The sequence below is a fragment of the Triturus cristatus genome, chromosome 4_1 (assembly GCF_964204655.1).
Source record: "Triturus cristatus chromosome 4_1, aTriCri1.1, whole genome shotgun sequence".
NCBI classification, from domain to species: domain Eukaryota; kingdom Metazoa; phylum Chordata; class Amphibia; order Caudata; family Salamandridae; genus Triturus; species Triturus cristatus.
In genome coordinates this window covers 930,852,631-930,868,912 of record NC_140585.1, presented here as the reverse complement: position 1 = coordinate 930,868,912, position 16,282 = coordinate 930,852,631, and the positions used below count along the sequence as shown (strand labels likewise).

General features: G+C 42.9%; 1 protein-coding gene across 2 annotated transcripts in view; it reads left to right on the top strand.

Moving 5' to 3' along the window:
* The window catches only part of MAPK8IP2 (mitogen-activated protein kinase 8 interacting protein 2), a 224,732-nt gene that overhangs the window by 107,385 nt on the left and 101,065 nt on the right, over positions 1-16,282 (top strand). For both annotated transcript variants that reach the window (XM_085653776.1, XM_085653775.1), the window contains exon 4: positions 1,925-2,024. In XM_085653776.1, the coding sequence (XP_085509902.1) occupies positions 1,925-2,024 (100 nt within the window). The remainder of the gene's footprint in view (positions 1-1,924; positions 2,025-16,282) is intronic.

Here is a 16,282-nt window from a genome sequence, read left to right as displayed (position 1 = left end):
CACTCAGTATTTTTTTTTTACCCCTTTTTCAGAAAAGCACTAAAGGGCTTATTTATGAGAGGCGTGCGCTGCCGGAGCATCACTTTTTTGGGTGTTCTGGTGGCGTAGGCCTCTCAATCATATACATGAGGCAACACAAAGCCACTCTGCGTGGCTTTCCATGGCCTCTTAGATATGGAGTAAGACAAAGCAGCACAAGTCACTTCCTTGCCTTACTCTGCATCAAGGAGGCATTCCATGGGCGTTGCAGTGGGTTTTACCACGCAGCACCCATGGATTTTGACAATGCCCCAGATTTACTTAATCACGTAAACCAGGGGTAGCACCAAACCTTACGCCTACCCAGAGCAGGCATAACGAGGACAAATATTTTTATTTCTCCTAATTGTTTCCTCTTTCTATGTGTACTGCATTCTGCTGCACACACAGAAAGAGGAAAATGCCTCTCAGGATTGCTTTGGTCCAGAAGGTACTCCTACCTGCAAAAAACAATCCTCCCTCCAATGGAGGCACCATTGCACCATGGGACAAGGGTGCCTACATTGGCGCTACTCAGCTAATTGTGAACCAGCACAGGCGGAAAGCACAGGAATGCACCGTATTTCGGAAACACGGTGCATACCTGACCCTTCACATTTGTGTAGGGCAACACAGCAAGAAGACTTGTGGCACTGCCCTACACCAATTCCTCATAAATGAGGCTGAGTCTTTCTGGTGGTGTCTTGTACTTTTGCAGCCCTCCCGCACACTCAGAAGTAGCTGTGATGAGCCATAAAGTCTTTCAGTGCATGTCTAAGCCATGCAAGCGCTGCATCTGGAGCGCGCCCTCCCAGCCTCTGGCGTTGTGGTCATGTCACTGGGTCACATGCAGGTGCAGGCATGGTCCCGGCCAACTCAGTTTTCAGTGATGCAACTCCACTGGAATGTTATAAAGTCTGTTAGTCGCGCAGTTGGCAGTCTTGGAAAGTTGTGGGACCAGCTGGACCAAAGGTAGGTGCAGCCCTTGGTAGGCCACGACAATCATGCAGTAGAAGCCACAGCGGGGCTGATGAGGAGCATGCTGTCACAGTTCCCCTACAAGAGCCGGAGTGGGAGTTTAGGGAGACCCACATGCACTATGGTCACCTCTAGATCACTCTTGAGCTGTTTGCTGATTCTTGGAGTTCCACAGCCACTGAGGATGGGCTCGCCCTCGCTCCTCCTAGACTCTCCTCCTGCAAGGCCAAGCAGACACCTTTCCTATCTCTTAGCAGGCAGGCAGGCAGGCTTCTTGGGGCTTGAGGGCAGCCCCACGGCTTCTCTAGTAGAAAATCCAGACTTCAAGTGATGTCCCTTCACCATTTGGAGAACAGTTGTCAGGCAGACACCAGCCCTGTTTGCACAACAGTCTTTTGGGTATGCTGCGTAAAACTTACCTCCTCAGTTTTAAAGTATTTGGAACTGGAACATAGTGAAGTGGTTTGGGTCCCACTTTTACCCAAAACTTCTAGATAGAGGATGTAACATCACTGTCTCAAACTGTCGAACCAGTTTGCGGTTATACTCCTTTAAAGTGTTTTTTCCAGGCTGTTCCCCAGACACAGCCTTGGTTTACAGTAATCCTTCTTTTCGCTGGTAGCCCTAGGGCTGTCTCCCTCCTGAAGTACCCAAAACAGGGGGACAAAAAAAGTGGCAGTGACTATAGTCCTCATCCCTCATCTTGTGCTAAGCCTGGTCGGTATATCCAAAATGGATTCCACTTGCCGCCACTACTCTTATTCACTCAGACCTTGCATGTGCTGCATTCACTACACGCTTTACATTTATTTCACACAAAAGAGCCTCAGTTCTGATAAAATTGTTATTGCATGTGTCGGTCATTTGAATGCTTCTTGTGCATTTCGACATTCACTATTTTAATTATGGTTATTTCTTTTTTTCAAAGGATTCACTGAACAACAATGGAGATTCAGCCCCTCAAAAGGCAACCTGGCAGGACACACTGCTTCATACCTCTTCCTCCTCATCTGCCTCTTCACATAAGGGTGAGTGTGCACACCGGTAATCATGCAGTGTAAACGAAGGCAAGGTAACATCAAAAATGACCTTTAGGAGAGAAGGACAAGAAGGGAGGTGGAATATGAAGAAAGTGGAGATATAGAGAAGGATTATTTGGGTAAATACTAGTGGTGACTCCCCCGCTGTGGCGGAGGAGAATCGCCCCACTGCTTTCAAGCAGTGCAAGACGAGAAGTAGAAACATAAAATGATAATAACTTTCAGTTATTAGCATTTTAAGTTTGTGCTGCTTTGCGGGCGGGTGAGCTGGGCTGCTCTGCTTACGGAGCAGGGCAGGGGAGGAGTGGTTTGCCCACTCCTCAGAGCGCAATGACTGTTTGGTCAGCCCTCTCGGGCCGCCCAAACCAGTCATGCACACTTTCCCCGTTCTCCATGCAGGCTGCATTACAGCCTTCATGAAGAACGCGCCCAGGCCCCCATTCCCTGGTTGAGCATCAAACCCGGATGCTCAAAACCGATCACAACACTGCATTACTGCATTGTGATTGGTCTGGGGAGCCTGGGTGCCTACCAAGCAAAACGCTGCATTGCAGCATTGTGATTGGTCAGTGGAGCCTGGCTGTGCTTCTTGTTCTGTGAGGAGAGCAGGAGCAGAGACACGGGACATGGCGGGAAGGTAAGTTAATATTTTTTAATTATTATTACGCGCACCCTCGCTCGACCACCTTTTCCCCGCAACCCTCATGCCCACTTCCCGCCTGCCCCGCCAACCATGAACCATGCTGGCCGCCACTGGTAAATACATATTAGGGAAAGAGAAGTGAAGAGAAGGTGGTAAAGAAACATGGAGGGGGAAGAAAGGGAAAACTGGAAAGGCTACACAACCCACACTCAGAAAGTCGGTAGGAGGAACTTTGTGCTTTTGAACAAAAGAGTTAAACAAGGATAGTAGTTTTTAATTTGATAATAACTTTGGGACAGTTTTCTGAATCTGCACGTGGCATAAAATATGGTACTCACGTCTGGTGGAACTCGGAATGTTTCATGCAGCTTAGTCAATGAAGGTCTTTAGTACTGGTTAGCAGTGGTAAAGTGCACAGAGTTCTAAAACCAGCAAAACGAGGTCAGAAAAAAGGAGGGAGGTAGGCAAAAGGTAGGGGGAAGACCACCCTCCGCTGTCAGACCTAACAGTCAACAAAAGAAAAACTATGTGGTTATCCCAAAATGTAGTTTGTCCATTTTGGTTCTCAGACAGGCGTGTTAACCAAGGCTACAGAAACAAATGCTGGACAGATTAACACCAAACCGGTCATATAGACAGAGTACAGAGCCTTCTGTGGGTTTTTTGTGATCTTGTGTATATGTATTCAACGTCCCAAAATGTAAGCATTACAGTTATGGAGATTTTCTTGACAACTCTTTATGCACACACAATTCATTTTGAAACTCTTACTACTGATCATTGTGTCCACTGAAAAAAATGGGAAACAATGTAATGGTAAAGTAGGCACATTCCTGCACCCACTCCCCCAAAAACACCTTATCCGTCCAAAAAAACAGGAAAACAACATTATATTTGAGAAACCGAGTCCAGTATCAAGGTCTGTGTTACTCTGTGAAACTCTGAGAATGAGTGATGGTTCTCAACTGATTCTGTGCACCAAGGCTTGTTCTCAAAACAAAATTCAACAATAAATTAAATATTTAGAAAAAGAGAGGCAAAAATTAAGTTGAAAAAGAAAATTAAATTGTTTGGCAAGACTACATCTTAACGCTCATCCCAAATTAACAAAAAATATTTACATTTAAAAATGGTAGGTAACTATATAAAAACTTTAAAAACTCTGAAATTGGCATTGATGGTTATAGGAACAAATGGAAACACAATAGTATAACACAAAGAAGCAGAGAGTTCAAATTTGATAGTGTGGATCTATTCATCACAAAGGTTTTGTGTACATTTGTATCAACATTTAGAGCAATACCTTTCTTATATTAATATCCATACTTACAAGATGGATTCTTAAGAGGAAATATTAACAGGCCACGGCCAAATATAATTAGCTTCATGAATAATATTATTGCAGAAACAAAGAATCCACTGAAAACATACAGTAAAGAACATTGTGGTTGGATAGTAAGATCTGTAACATATGCTTATTCCAATATGTAAGCTGTGTCAGAAATTCCAGATGGTACAGTGGTACTGCAGCCTTAGTATTGCTTTTGGGGTCTTATTGCAAGTGCGCTGTAAAATGGCCCAGGGTACACCCCCACCCAGAGTAACTGATACTGGGGTGGGGAGGTGAGATGGGATTCTGAGTTGTGCCCTGAGGATACCCTCTGAAATGAAGAATTAGCAAGGGAATGGGGTATGGTTGGACTGGGAGCAAAAATAGGGCCGGGCACCCTAAACAATGTGGCCCGCATTTGCAGATTGTGCCTTTTTTCAAAACACTGCTTCAATCTTTTAAGTGTTATTAAAAGATGAGGGGTGTTTCTCTAAAACAGGCATGTTTTCTTAACTTCACTGAGATAACAAAAAAAATGCAAATGTTGCTAGGACTATTTGTGCACTGATTACTTCACAATGTTGAACTACACCTGAATATAAGTGAGGCCACTTCTACTCAGGCCCCCTGCCCCTACCTGCTCAATCTGGATGCATTATTGGGCCGGCCCAGCAAGAGAGTGGGAATGACACTTCTGCCCCGTTATTAAAAGAAAGCTAATGAAGGCACACCTGCCTCCGGAAAGGTCGCTCATGCCCCCACTGGGCCGCTGGCGGCATCTGAACATTGGTCCTGGACCAATTATTCAAGGAAGAGTTAGATTAACAGAATTAACAATTTATTTGAGCTTACATTAATCAGCTCCCAAACGTCTGTAAATCGTGAAAATAAATGTACAGAAAAAAACACTAAGTATTATTATAATATATTTATTTAGTCATTTAAAGGAACAATCATTAGAGGGTCAAGAAGGTAGGAAAATGTTCTAGGGAATGTGTAAGAAGGAGTGCTCAAGTGTTCAAGTGTATATATAGGAGTCAAGAGAGCTCAAAGTGTGTAGAAAAGTAAAGGACCTATTTCCCCTTCCCCCTTACTCCGGTTTACAGCCTGAAGGAAACTCTCCTTACAAATTCAAATGAATAATTTGCATGTGGCCAGGTTGCATCTAACTGTTTATTGATTATCAGTTTTGTACAGTCTTGTAAATATATGCCCTTTACTTTTCTACACACTTTGAGCTCTCTTGACTCTTATATATACACTTGAGTTGTATCCTTCCACTTTCCACTCCATACATGATGGAACTCTTGTTTTTCTTTTGTATCCAACATTCCATGTAAGTGTGTACGTTTCTCTTCTCTCTACCGCCTATTGTACTTCCCACATCCCTTCTGACTCTCCCATTCCCCCTCCTTTTTCCCATGTTTGTGGGCTACATTCATCTCTATCCTCGCAAGCTTCCTGATGATGCCCACATCTCTCCTCTTTTGTTTGTTATTAGAACATTGGAATGTTAGGGGCTCGACTGACGAAAAAGGAGTAGTTCCAGGCTTCTAATGGCAGGTATAAGCCTTCTGCTCCAACATTCCAATGTTTGTCTTTATATTTCTCCATTTTTAAGTTAGAACATTCTAACCTTAGTGGGTGGAATGTTCGAATAGGTTTATAGCCCCGCTGCCTCGGGATATCCTGGTTGGTAAATGTACTCTCCTTCAACTAAGGTTTATGACCTTTAACAACTGGTAGAGCCCTTGGCAGCGGTTATAAGGCCATATTATTATATTAATATTTTTTGTTATTATTTTTTCTACCATGGCCTGAATGCTGAAAAGCACTGTTTGGCAGCATCCTTGCTTTCTCATGCATCAATTGACTTGTTTGCTCTTTCGTTTATAACACAGGCGCACAGATGCAGTGTATGCTTGCACATTGCCAGCCATCTTGTAATAGGTTTTTCTTTCTCCTCTCTTGCTCTATCTCTCTTTCATTCGCTCTAAATCTCTGTCTCTCCCTGCGCCCCCTCTTTCTATCTCCCTCTCTTCAAAGCCCTCTCATTCTGTCCTCTCTGTCCCGCTCTCCTTCCTCCCTATTCACTGACTCTTGCCTCTATCCCATGGGTACTCACAAACATTTGCCCAGGGGCCACAAAATACGGTTTATGGTGTGACCGAGGCCCGCACTGATGCCATCAGGGTGGCGGTAGAGGGTCTGGGTTGGTCAGGGATTGCATAAGGAGGTATAAAAACATGTTAAATAAACGGGGAAGCATTTATTTTCAGGTTAATAAATCCTTACCCATTTATTTTATTTTATAAAAAAAATCTGAATAGTAGTGCTCAGCAACTAAACAGGGGGGGGGCGCATGTAAAGGTCAAGAGGGCCGCAAGCACCCCTTTGGGCCGTACTTTGAGTTTCACTGCTCTATCCTCTCTCTATTCCTAACCTTCTTTCTCTTTCCTCTCTTCTGCCCCTCCCCATGCCCCCTGTTTTTCTGTCTCTGCCCCCTCTGTTAGCCCCATCCCTCTGTTTCTCTTGCTTTCCCTATCTATGGCCTACCTATATCTCTCCCGAGTCTCGCGATGCCCCCTCACTCTGTTGTTTCTCGCTGTCTCTTCCTGTGTCTCCCTCTCTATTTCTCTCTATATATTTCCTTCTCATTCTGTCCTCCCTTTCTCACTCTCTCTCCTATCTTTCCTCCTCTCTAGTTGCCCATCACTTTCTCCCGTCTCTCAATCCCTCACCTTCTCTTTCTCTCTTTCCTTTCTGCCCCTCCCAGTGCCTCCTCTGTTCCCCTCTCTTCGGCTCCTCTCTATCCCCTCATTCTTTCGTCTCTCTCGCACTCTCTCTCGGACTCTCTCTCGCTTGTTCTTTATTTCGTTGTTATTCCCCCCTCTCTCGCGCTGCCCCCTCTCCGTCCTTCTAGGTGAAAGAGAGGAAGGACAACTGACATAGGTGTCTAGAGAGCGCGAGGGGCCGAGTCGTACTTAGTACAGAGCGGAGGAAGAGAGACTGGAGACCACAGAAATGCTGCGTGGGGGGAAACAATGGCCCTAGGGTATCCAGTCAGACAGCATGTGCCTGTACAGAGCCAAAGTCCCACTAGTGGCTTGGGCTGGGGTGACTACTGCCTAAAGGGCACTTGCCGCATGATGGAGCAGGCATCCAAGGCACTGCCAGGCAGTGAAAGGCCTCAGCTGGCTAACACCTCTTCTATTTCCTTGCGAAGTGTTTTATTAACGGGACGCCCTACACGTTGTAGTTTTACCGAGCGTAGATCCCAGTCACTCGATTGTGTTCACTTCTATATGAAAGAAATTTACAATAAACCGCGACTGTTGAATTCATGTGTGTGGTGCACAAAACAAGGTAGACCCGTCTACTCTGTTTGTAATGAAATGTAAGGTGGTTTTCTCAGTGGTTTATTTGGAAAAAAAGAAGTGCCTGGGCTCTCGTCAATAGGCATCTTGCCTCAGCCCATTTCTCCGGTTAGTGCCACCTAAAACAGAGCCAACTAATAAGCATGAAAGTGGGGAGAGGATGTGACATAATGGCCAGAACTGCCAACTTCAGATCTCGGTTTCGGCTCAATTTCCTGTGATGCTGGACAAATCCCGTAATTTCCCCGTGCCTACCATAAAGGAACGTGTCCTTAACTGGTGCTTATGAAAAGCGCCAGTGTTGATGGTTAAGTGGCACAGGGGATTGTAGAGTGCTTCTCGTCTCCCGTGAGGGTATTCAGGCACTGAGTAGGTGAGAGTAGGCGTGTGGTGAGGCTGGGCATGAGTACAGGCAGTCTCGATGGCCCCACAAAAAGACTAATTGAAAAGCCAGGTCTACAGCTTTTTGCGAAATTCAAGAAGTCAGGAGGAGGCCCTGGCGTGTTGGGGGAGGTCATTCCAGGATTTGGCGGTAGTAGGAGAATGATCGACCTCCCGTCCTGCTTCTGTAGATGTGGTGTGTGTGTGTGCGATTGAGAGTGATGCTGAGCAAAACTGTCTGGTGGGTTGGGGAAAGTAAGACCGATGATTGAGGTATGTGGGTCCCGTATTGTGTAGTGACTTGGGTCCCGTATTGTGTAGTGACTTGGGTCCCGTATTGTGTAGTGACTTGAATGCGTGTGTGAGAAGTTTGAACTGGCAGCGCTTCTGGACGAGGAGCCAGTGGAGGTCTCTGAGAAATGGTCTGGGTTCAGGGCGGGAGTTCCAGGACGAGCCTGGGGGCGGCCTTTCGGATGGTTTGAAGTCTGTGAAAAAGACGGGTTGGGATGCTCAAAATAATATTGCCACAGAGCTTTTTCTTCTCCACGTTGGGACTCATATTGAGACAGATGCCTCTCTTCTCTTCGGGGTTCACTTTGAGATAGACTTCTCGTTTCTGTTTAGGGGTTTGTACTCACATGACCGACAAGAGCCTATGCGTATGTACATTAACAGCGCAGAGCAAATCTGCAGGACTGAATACGTAATGGCATTCATTAGGTGACTGACATGCATAACATAGTATTATATAATGATAAGTACCCTTTCTTTTGTACTGTATTATTTATAAAGGGCCAAGAACAATAAAAACAGACTCACGGTGCCAAGGGCAGTGCAAATAAACTAGAGTACGTGGTCGGAATAGTAAAGGACACACCACGGCTGGGGATGTGGATAATATAAAGAAACAAAACAAGTGCCAATACTGTATGTGTTTTCACCTCGAGTTTACGTAGTGAACTGAATTAAACAAGAACACTAGCCACAACTTTGTCGTTGAATTTAATCAAAAAAGTGTTTGCTATTTTATAAACACTGCATTTTTTGTTTTTTGTTAAGGTTAAATAAAGTACGCTCATTACAATACAAAAATACATTACAACATTAATGACAATACTGACAATACAAATACATTTGTTACAATTTAGACACCTGTGCACAAAAAAGAAGAGATTTGTTCTACCTAACATACAAACAAACAACACATTCAAATCACATTTTATACAATCTATATACAGGCCATCAGTATATCGCAGTTGACATAGTCATGAATTAATTCACTGTTTATTTTAAACAAAGATTGGCCCGAAGCGGAGAGAGGTCTACGCGTTTCGAATCCCACTGAGTGCTGGGATTCTCATCAGGACCAACATGTGGCTGTGAACCAAAAAACAGAAAGAGTTTTAAATAATAGTGACCCAACTCTAGTGTGTCAAAGCTGCATGAGTTTGTTAAAAAGGCTCTTACCTAACAGTAAGGAAAGCCAACTTATTCTCTAAGGTGTTGCGTCTTCAAACAGAAACCTAAATGGAATCAAGACCAAAGGCGAGTCAATTTCTATATCTATATTGCTACAACCAAACACAGAAGGAGCCCAACAGACAGAGAAAACACACCTTGTTTAAAATGTTGTAATGAGCCGAGGATCTGGGCCAGAACGATTCTTTTGTCTTTATAATTTGTATATGACTCGACAGCCGCTCCAACACGACAAGCGCGTTATCTGAAAAGCCGAAAACGCTGAGTGTAAGTACGCGCAGCATGGTCTTAAATGAAAACAATCATTACTTGAAGCTCATCTGCTTACCTCGGTGCAGAGCGCGAGCAGCCAAGCAATTTCCGTAGTATAGCGGAGGGACGAATCAATCGCGGCGTCCGTTTTACTCTGTGAAGACAGACGAATACAGTGGTCTTTTAGACATCGGTCCGCGAGTGAAGCGTAGGTTTAGCAGGCAGTTGTTGTAGGGAGGTCAACGACCTATTTACCTGCGGGAGCGTCGGTGTTCGTGTTCTAATTTTGCGGTGGCTGGCCTCAGAGTTGCTGCAAGCTGGAAGTGGCCATTGCCAACAGCCGTATTTACGCATTTCCTTCTCACGTGAACAGGACTCTAGGTGACATGGGAGTTGTAGTTTTTTGGACACGATCGGGTTAGCAGTGGTTGTTTCTTTTTTGGTGATGCGACCTGGTGGATGATTTGTTGGAGTATTCAAAGGGTCCTGAAAAAGTTTTTCAATTCCACGCGGCGGGTAAAATGCAAATGAGATAGCATGTGTAGGTGTTCATTGCAGTTGGACCCAGTCAATCCGTCCTTTATTCTTGTGTGGAAAAAGCCTTAGTTCATAATTTGTAAATTTCCGAGAGTTCATTTAACCCATCAATGGACGTATTGAATTTAATTATCAACATTGCTTCTCTCTTCAATAGTTTGGCGTCCAAGTCGCCGCCTCGTAGGTCACGCTCCACTTTGGAAATAACTGTCCATTTTAGTTCCTGTTCTGTGTGATTGTTCAAATGCCAGTGGTTCACCAATGGCGCATTTTGTACTTTTTTACGGATCCTTGATTTATGTTGTTGGATGCGAATCCGTACTTCCTGATTGGTCTTGCCGATATAGAGTTTGTCACATGGACAACGGATGCCATATACTACAAATTTTGATTTGCAGTTTGAAAAGGTCTCGTGTTTCCAGTGTTGGCCTTTGTGGGAAAACAAATTGCTTTCCATAGTGGAGTCACAACAGACACATGTTCCACATTTACGATGTCCTTGTATTGGTGGGAGGCATAGCATACTTCGTAAGTCAGACTCTTTAGTTCTTGGTAATGCTGCCCGTATTATCTGATTGGCGATACTTTTGTCCTTTTTAAAGGCAAATAAGGGAACTTCATTTAATGTTGTGTCCAAGTGTTTTACTAAATGCCAATTCTGTTTTATGGTCTTTTTGAACCAATTTGACGTTGGACAAAATGTGGAAACACATACTATTCTGTCGGACGTCGGTTTCTTGCGTCTCTCAAGTAAAGTTTCACGAGGTGTCCACCATGCTCGTTTAATAGCTCTTTTCAAGAGCTTTTTTGGATATCCTCTAGCTAAAAGATTTTCTTTCAGTCTTTCTGCATGGGAGAAATATTCATCTTTGAATGAACAATTTCTTCGTATGCGTAAAAATTGCCCATAGGGCAAATTTACTCGTAAACTGCGCGGGTGGTTGCTTGAAAAATGCAACGCTTTGTTTCGGTCTGTCTCTTTTTTGTACAATGTGGTCATGAGGCGTCCATTTGTTGGATATACTTCAACGTCCAGAAATGCCATTTTGGTTTTAGAGGAATTCATACTGAATTGTATGTCTGGTGTTCTATTGTTGAGCCAATTGAAAAATGCTTCTAGCTGTTTTTCATCTCCGGTCCAGATCATAAAAATATCATCAATGTACCGGAACCAGCTATTGATGGAATCTGCAAATGGATTATTGTTGTAAACAAATTGATCTTCATATTTGGACATGAAAAGAACAGCTAGTTCCGGGGCGAATGGACAGCCCATAGCCACGCCTTTGACTTGGTAGAAAAAATCATTTTGGAAACAGAAGTAGTTGTTCTTAAGAGCGAAAGTGGCTAAATCCATAATGAATTTGGTGGGAATTTTCTCGGGTTTTGGTCTGCTGTCCAGGAATGCTTGGATCACCGCTAGTCCCTCGTCTTGCGGAATTTCAGTGTAGAGCGATGTGACGTCTAAAGTCACAAGAAGCTGTGTCCCTTCATCGAATCCCATTGTCTCAAGCTTGTTCAAAAAGTCGGTGGTGTCTTTTAGATACGATTTCACTTCACTCATAAAAGGTTTTAGGAAAAAATCAACGAATTTCGAGATGGGTTCTAATAAAGATTCGCACCCGGAGACTATTGGTCTACCCGGCGGGTTGTGTTGGTCCTTATGAACTTTGGGTAGTACATAAAAGATGGGAATTCGAGGGTGTGTATTCTTTAAATATTCGTATTCTTTTTTTCCCAGAAATCCTTGATCAAACCATTTTTGGAGCATATGAAATAATTTGCCTTGGAGTTCACCTGTGGGGTCTTTAGATATCTTCCTGTAACACAGCTCATTTGAAAGTTGTCTGTTGACTTCTATGATGTAGTTCTCCTTTGCCCAAATAACAATCGATCCGCCCTTGTCGGCTTGTTTAATTATTACCGATGTGTAATTTTTCAGGTTGAGGAGTGCCTCCCTTTGAAGTTTAGTCATATTGGGTCTTATGTATTTCTTTTTTTGTTTCTCTGTTTCAGTTATGGCTGATAGAATCACCTTTTCGAAGATTAAGACCTCTTTGGGGACTTTAATAGAAAGCGGGCAGAACCCTGATTTTTTCTTAAGTCCTGTTGTCTCCATGTTGTCTTTGGGTGGATTTTCAGAAAAAAATGTTTTCAACCGAATTTTGCGGCAGAACTCTATGAATTCTGTTTTGAGTTGAACAAAGTTAGTCACCTTGGTGGGGACGAAGGATAATCCTTTCTCGAGTACGCTAGACTCCGCTTCCGATAAGACTTTATCCGATAGATTGAAAATTGGTGATGTTTTTAGTTTTTGTAGTTGTGTTGTCTGGTGGTCATTTCCCACGGCTGGTTTATATACCTGGACCTCCCTCGAGGTTTCCGTTGGCCTCTTCCTAAAAAAGGCGATGGCTGTTGGTAATTTTGTTGGTAGTTGCCTCTCCTATTGAAATCTGGACCGTTGGTGGATTTATCTATATCACTTCCGTTTGATGAAGATGTCGATTCCGAGAAAGAAATGAATTTTTGTCTTGATCTGCCTTGATATTCCGACAGAAATTTGCGTGAATCTGGTCTTGAATAAAAATCAATCTGTAGATAAGGGTATGCTTTCTCTAATGAGAAGTTCCTTTTGTCGTTCTCGAATTTGTTGCTTTTTTGATTGATTGAGTAGTCCTTGAATTCAGCAATTATTTTGTCAACTTTGTCTAATAATGCCTTTGCATCTGTAATTAGTTGGTTTGATTTGATCTCACTTTCCAAAATGGCAATTTCCTCAAGTTGTTGTTTGGACAACCTTTGGGCCGTCTCCACTGTGAGTACCATGAGGTCCCTACTGCATTTGGTTTCGATTGAGCTATATCCTTTTTTATAGATAGGATCGTCAGTAAAGATGACCGGTACGTTACGGATCTGCAGGCCTCCTGGGATAGTACCCGCTCTTAAGTGTTCTATTAGAAAATGTCCGTGCAAGTCCGTCCTTATTTGTTTTTTCTTTAATCGAATAAGTTTGTCGGATTCGTTATTGATTTTCGCTGTAGAGCTTAGCGCAGCCGACGCAAATAGGGGTGGGTCACTGAGTAATTTCAGAATATGCTCTTCACTGTATGCGAAGGTGTCATGGTCTGACATAATTTGTATAAACTACACACAACAACTTACAATCACCTTTCTCATAGACAACAATATACAAAATACAAACAATCTTTTACCCTATGATTGAAAGATGAGTCCACAACAAGTGGCCACCCATCTAGCAGTGGAATCTAAACGAAAAACGAAGGAATAACTCCTGGGCAACAACCTCGCGGGCAAGCGCCCGCCAAGTAACCTCAAAAAGCAAGGAGGGTTCTGGCTCAAGTAGCAGCACGGCCAAACCAAAGCTAATATAAAGAACAAAACAAGTGCCAATACTGTATGTGTTTTCACCTCGAGTTTACGTAGTGAACTGAATTAAACAAGAACACTAGCCACAACTTTGTCGTTGAATTTAATCAAAAAAGTGTTTGCTATTTTATAAACACTGCATTTTTTGTTTTTTGTTAAGGTTAAATAAAGTACGCTCATTACAATACAAAAATACATTACAACATTAATGACAATACTGACAATACAAATACATTTGTTACAATTTAGACACCTGTGCACAAAAAAGAAGAGATTTGTTCTACCTAACATACAAACAAACAACACATTCAAATCACATTATATACAATCTATATACAGGCCATCAGTATATCGCAGTTGACATAGTCATGAATTAATTCACTGTTTATTTTAAACAAAGATTGGCCCGAAGCGGAGAGAGGTCTACGCGTTTCGAATCCCACTGAGTGCTGGGATTCTCATCAGGACCAACATGTGGCTGCAAATCAAAATTTGTAGTATATGGCATCCGTTGTCCATGTGACAAACTCTATATCGGCAAGACCAATCAGGAAGTACGGATTCGCATCCAACAACATAAATCAAGGATCCGTAAAAAAGTACAAAATGCGCCATTGGTGAACCACTGGCATTTGAACAATCACACAGAACAGGAACTAAAATGGACAGTTATTTCCAAAGTGGAGCGTGACCTACGAGGCAGCGACTTGGACGCCAAACTATTGAAGAGAGAAGCAATGTTGATAATTAAATTCAATACGTCCATTGATGGGTTAAATGAACTCTCGGAAATTTACAAATTATGAACTAAGGCTTTTTCCACACAAGAATAAAGGACGGATTGACTGGGTCCAACTGCAATGAACACCTACACATGCTATCTCATTTGCATTTTACCCGCCGCGTGGAATTGAAAAACTTTTTCAGGACCCTTTGAATACTCCAACAAATCATCCACCAGGTCGCATCACCAAAAAAGAAACAACCACTGCTAACCCGATCGTGTCCAAAAAACTACAACTCCCATGTCACCTAGAGTCCTGTTCACGTGAGAAGGAAATGCGTAAATACGGCTGTTGGCAATGGCCACTTCCAGCTTGCAGCAACTCTGAGGCCAGCCACCGCAAAATTAGAACACGAACACCGACGCTCCCGCAGGTAAATAGGTCGTTGACCTCCCTACAACAACTGCCTGCTAAACCTACGCTTCACTCGCGGACCGATGTCTAAAAGACCACTGTATTCGTCTGTCTTCACAGAGTAAAACGGACGCCGCGATTGATTCGTCCCTCCGCTATACTACGGAAATTGCTTGGCTGCTCGCGCTCTGCACCGAGGTAAGCAGATGAGCTTCAAGTAATGATTGTTTTCATTTAAGACCATGCTGCGCGTACTTACACTCAGCGTTTTCGGCTTTTCAGATAACGCGCTTGTCGTGTTGGAGCGGCTGTCGAGTCATATACAAATTATAAAGACAAAAGAATCGTTCTGGCCCAGATCCTCGGCTCATTACAACATTTTAAACAAGGTGTGTTTTCTCTGTCTGTTGGGCTCCTTCTGTGTTTGGTTGTAGCAATATAGATATAGAAATTGACTCGCCTTTGGTCTTGATTCCATTTAGGTTTCTGTTTGAAGACGCAACACCTTAGAGTATAAGTTGGCTTTCCTTACTGTTAGGTAAGAGCCTTTTTAACAAACTCATGCAGCTTTGACACACTAGAGTTGGGTCACTATTATTTAAAACTCTTTCTGTTTTTTGGTTCACAGCCACATGTTGGTCCTGATGAGAATCCCAGCACTCAGTGGGATTCGAAACGCGTAGACCTCTCTCCGCTTCGGGCCAATCTTTGTTTAAAATAAACAGTGAATTAATTCATGACTATGTCAACTGCGATATACTGATGGCCTGTATATAGATTGTATATAATGTGATTTGAATGTGTTGTTTGTTTGTATGTTAGGTAGAACAAATCTCTTCTTTTTTGTGCACAGGTGTCTAAATTGTAACAAATGTATTTGTATTGTCAGTATTGTCATTAATGTTGTAATGTATTTTTGTATTGTAATGAGCGTACTTTATTTAACCTTAACAAAAAACAAAAAATGCAGTGTTTATAAAATAGCAAACACTTTTTTGATTAAATTCAACGACAAAGTTGTGGCTAGTGTTCTTGTTTAATTCAGTTCACTACGTAAACTCGAGGTGAAAACACATACAGTATTGGCACTTGTTTTGTTCTTTATATTAGCTTTGGTTTGGCCGTGCTGCTACTTGAGCCAGAACCCTCCTTGCTTTTTGAGGTTACTTGGCGGGCGCTTGCCCGCGAGGTTGTTGCCCAGGAGTTATTCCTTCGTTTTTCGTTTAGATTCCACTGCTAGATGGGTGGCCACTTGTTGTGGACTCATCTTTCAATCATAGGGTAAAAGATTGTTTGTATTTTGTATATTGTTGTCTATGAGAAAGGTGATTGTAAGTTGCTGTGTGTAGTTTATACAAATTATGTCAGACCATGACACCTTCGCATACAGTGAAGAGCATATTCTGAAATTACTCAGTGACCCACCCCTATTTGCGTCGGCTGCGCTAAGCTCTACAGCGAAAATCAATAACGAATCCGACAAACTTATTCGATTAAAGAAAAAACAAATAAGGACGGACTTGCACGGACATTTTCTAATAGAACACTTAAGAGCGGGTACTATCCCAGGAGGCCTGCAGATCCGTAACGTACCGGTCATCTTTACTGACGATCCTATCTATAAAAAAGGATATAGCTCAATCGAAACCAAATGCAGTAGGGACCTCATGGTACTCACAGTGGAGACGGCCCAAAGGTTGTCCAAACAACAACTTGAGGAA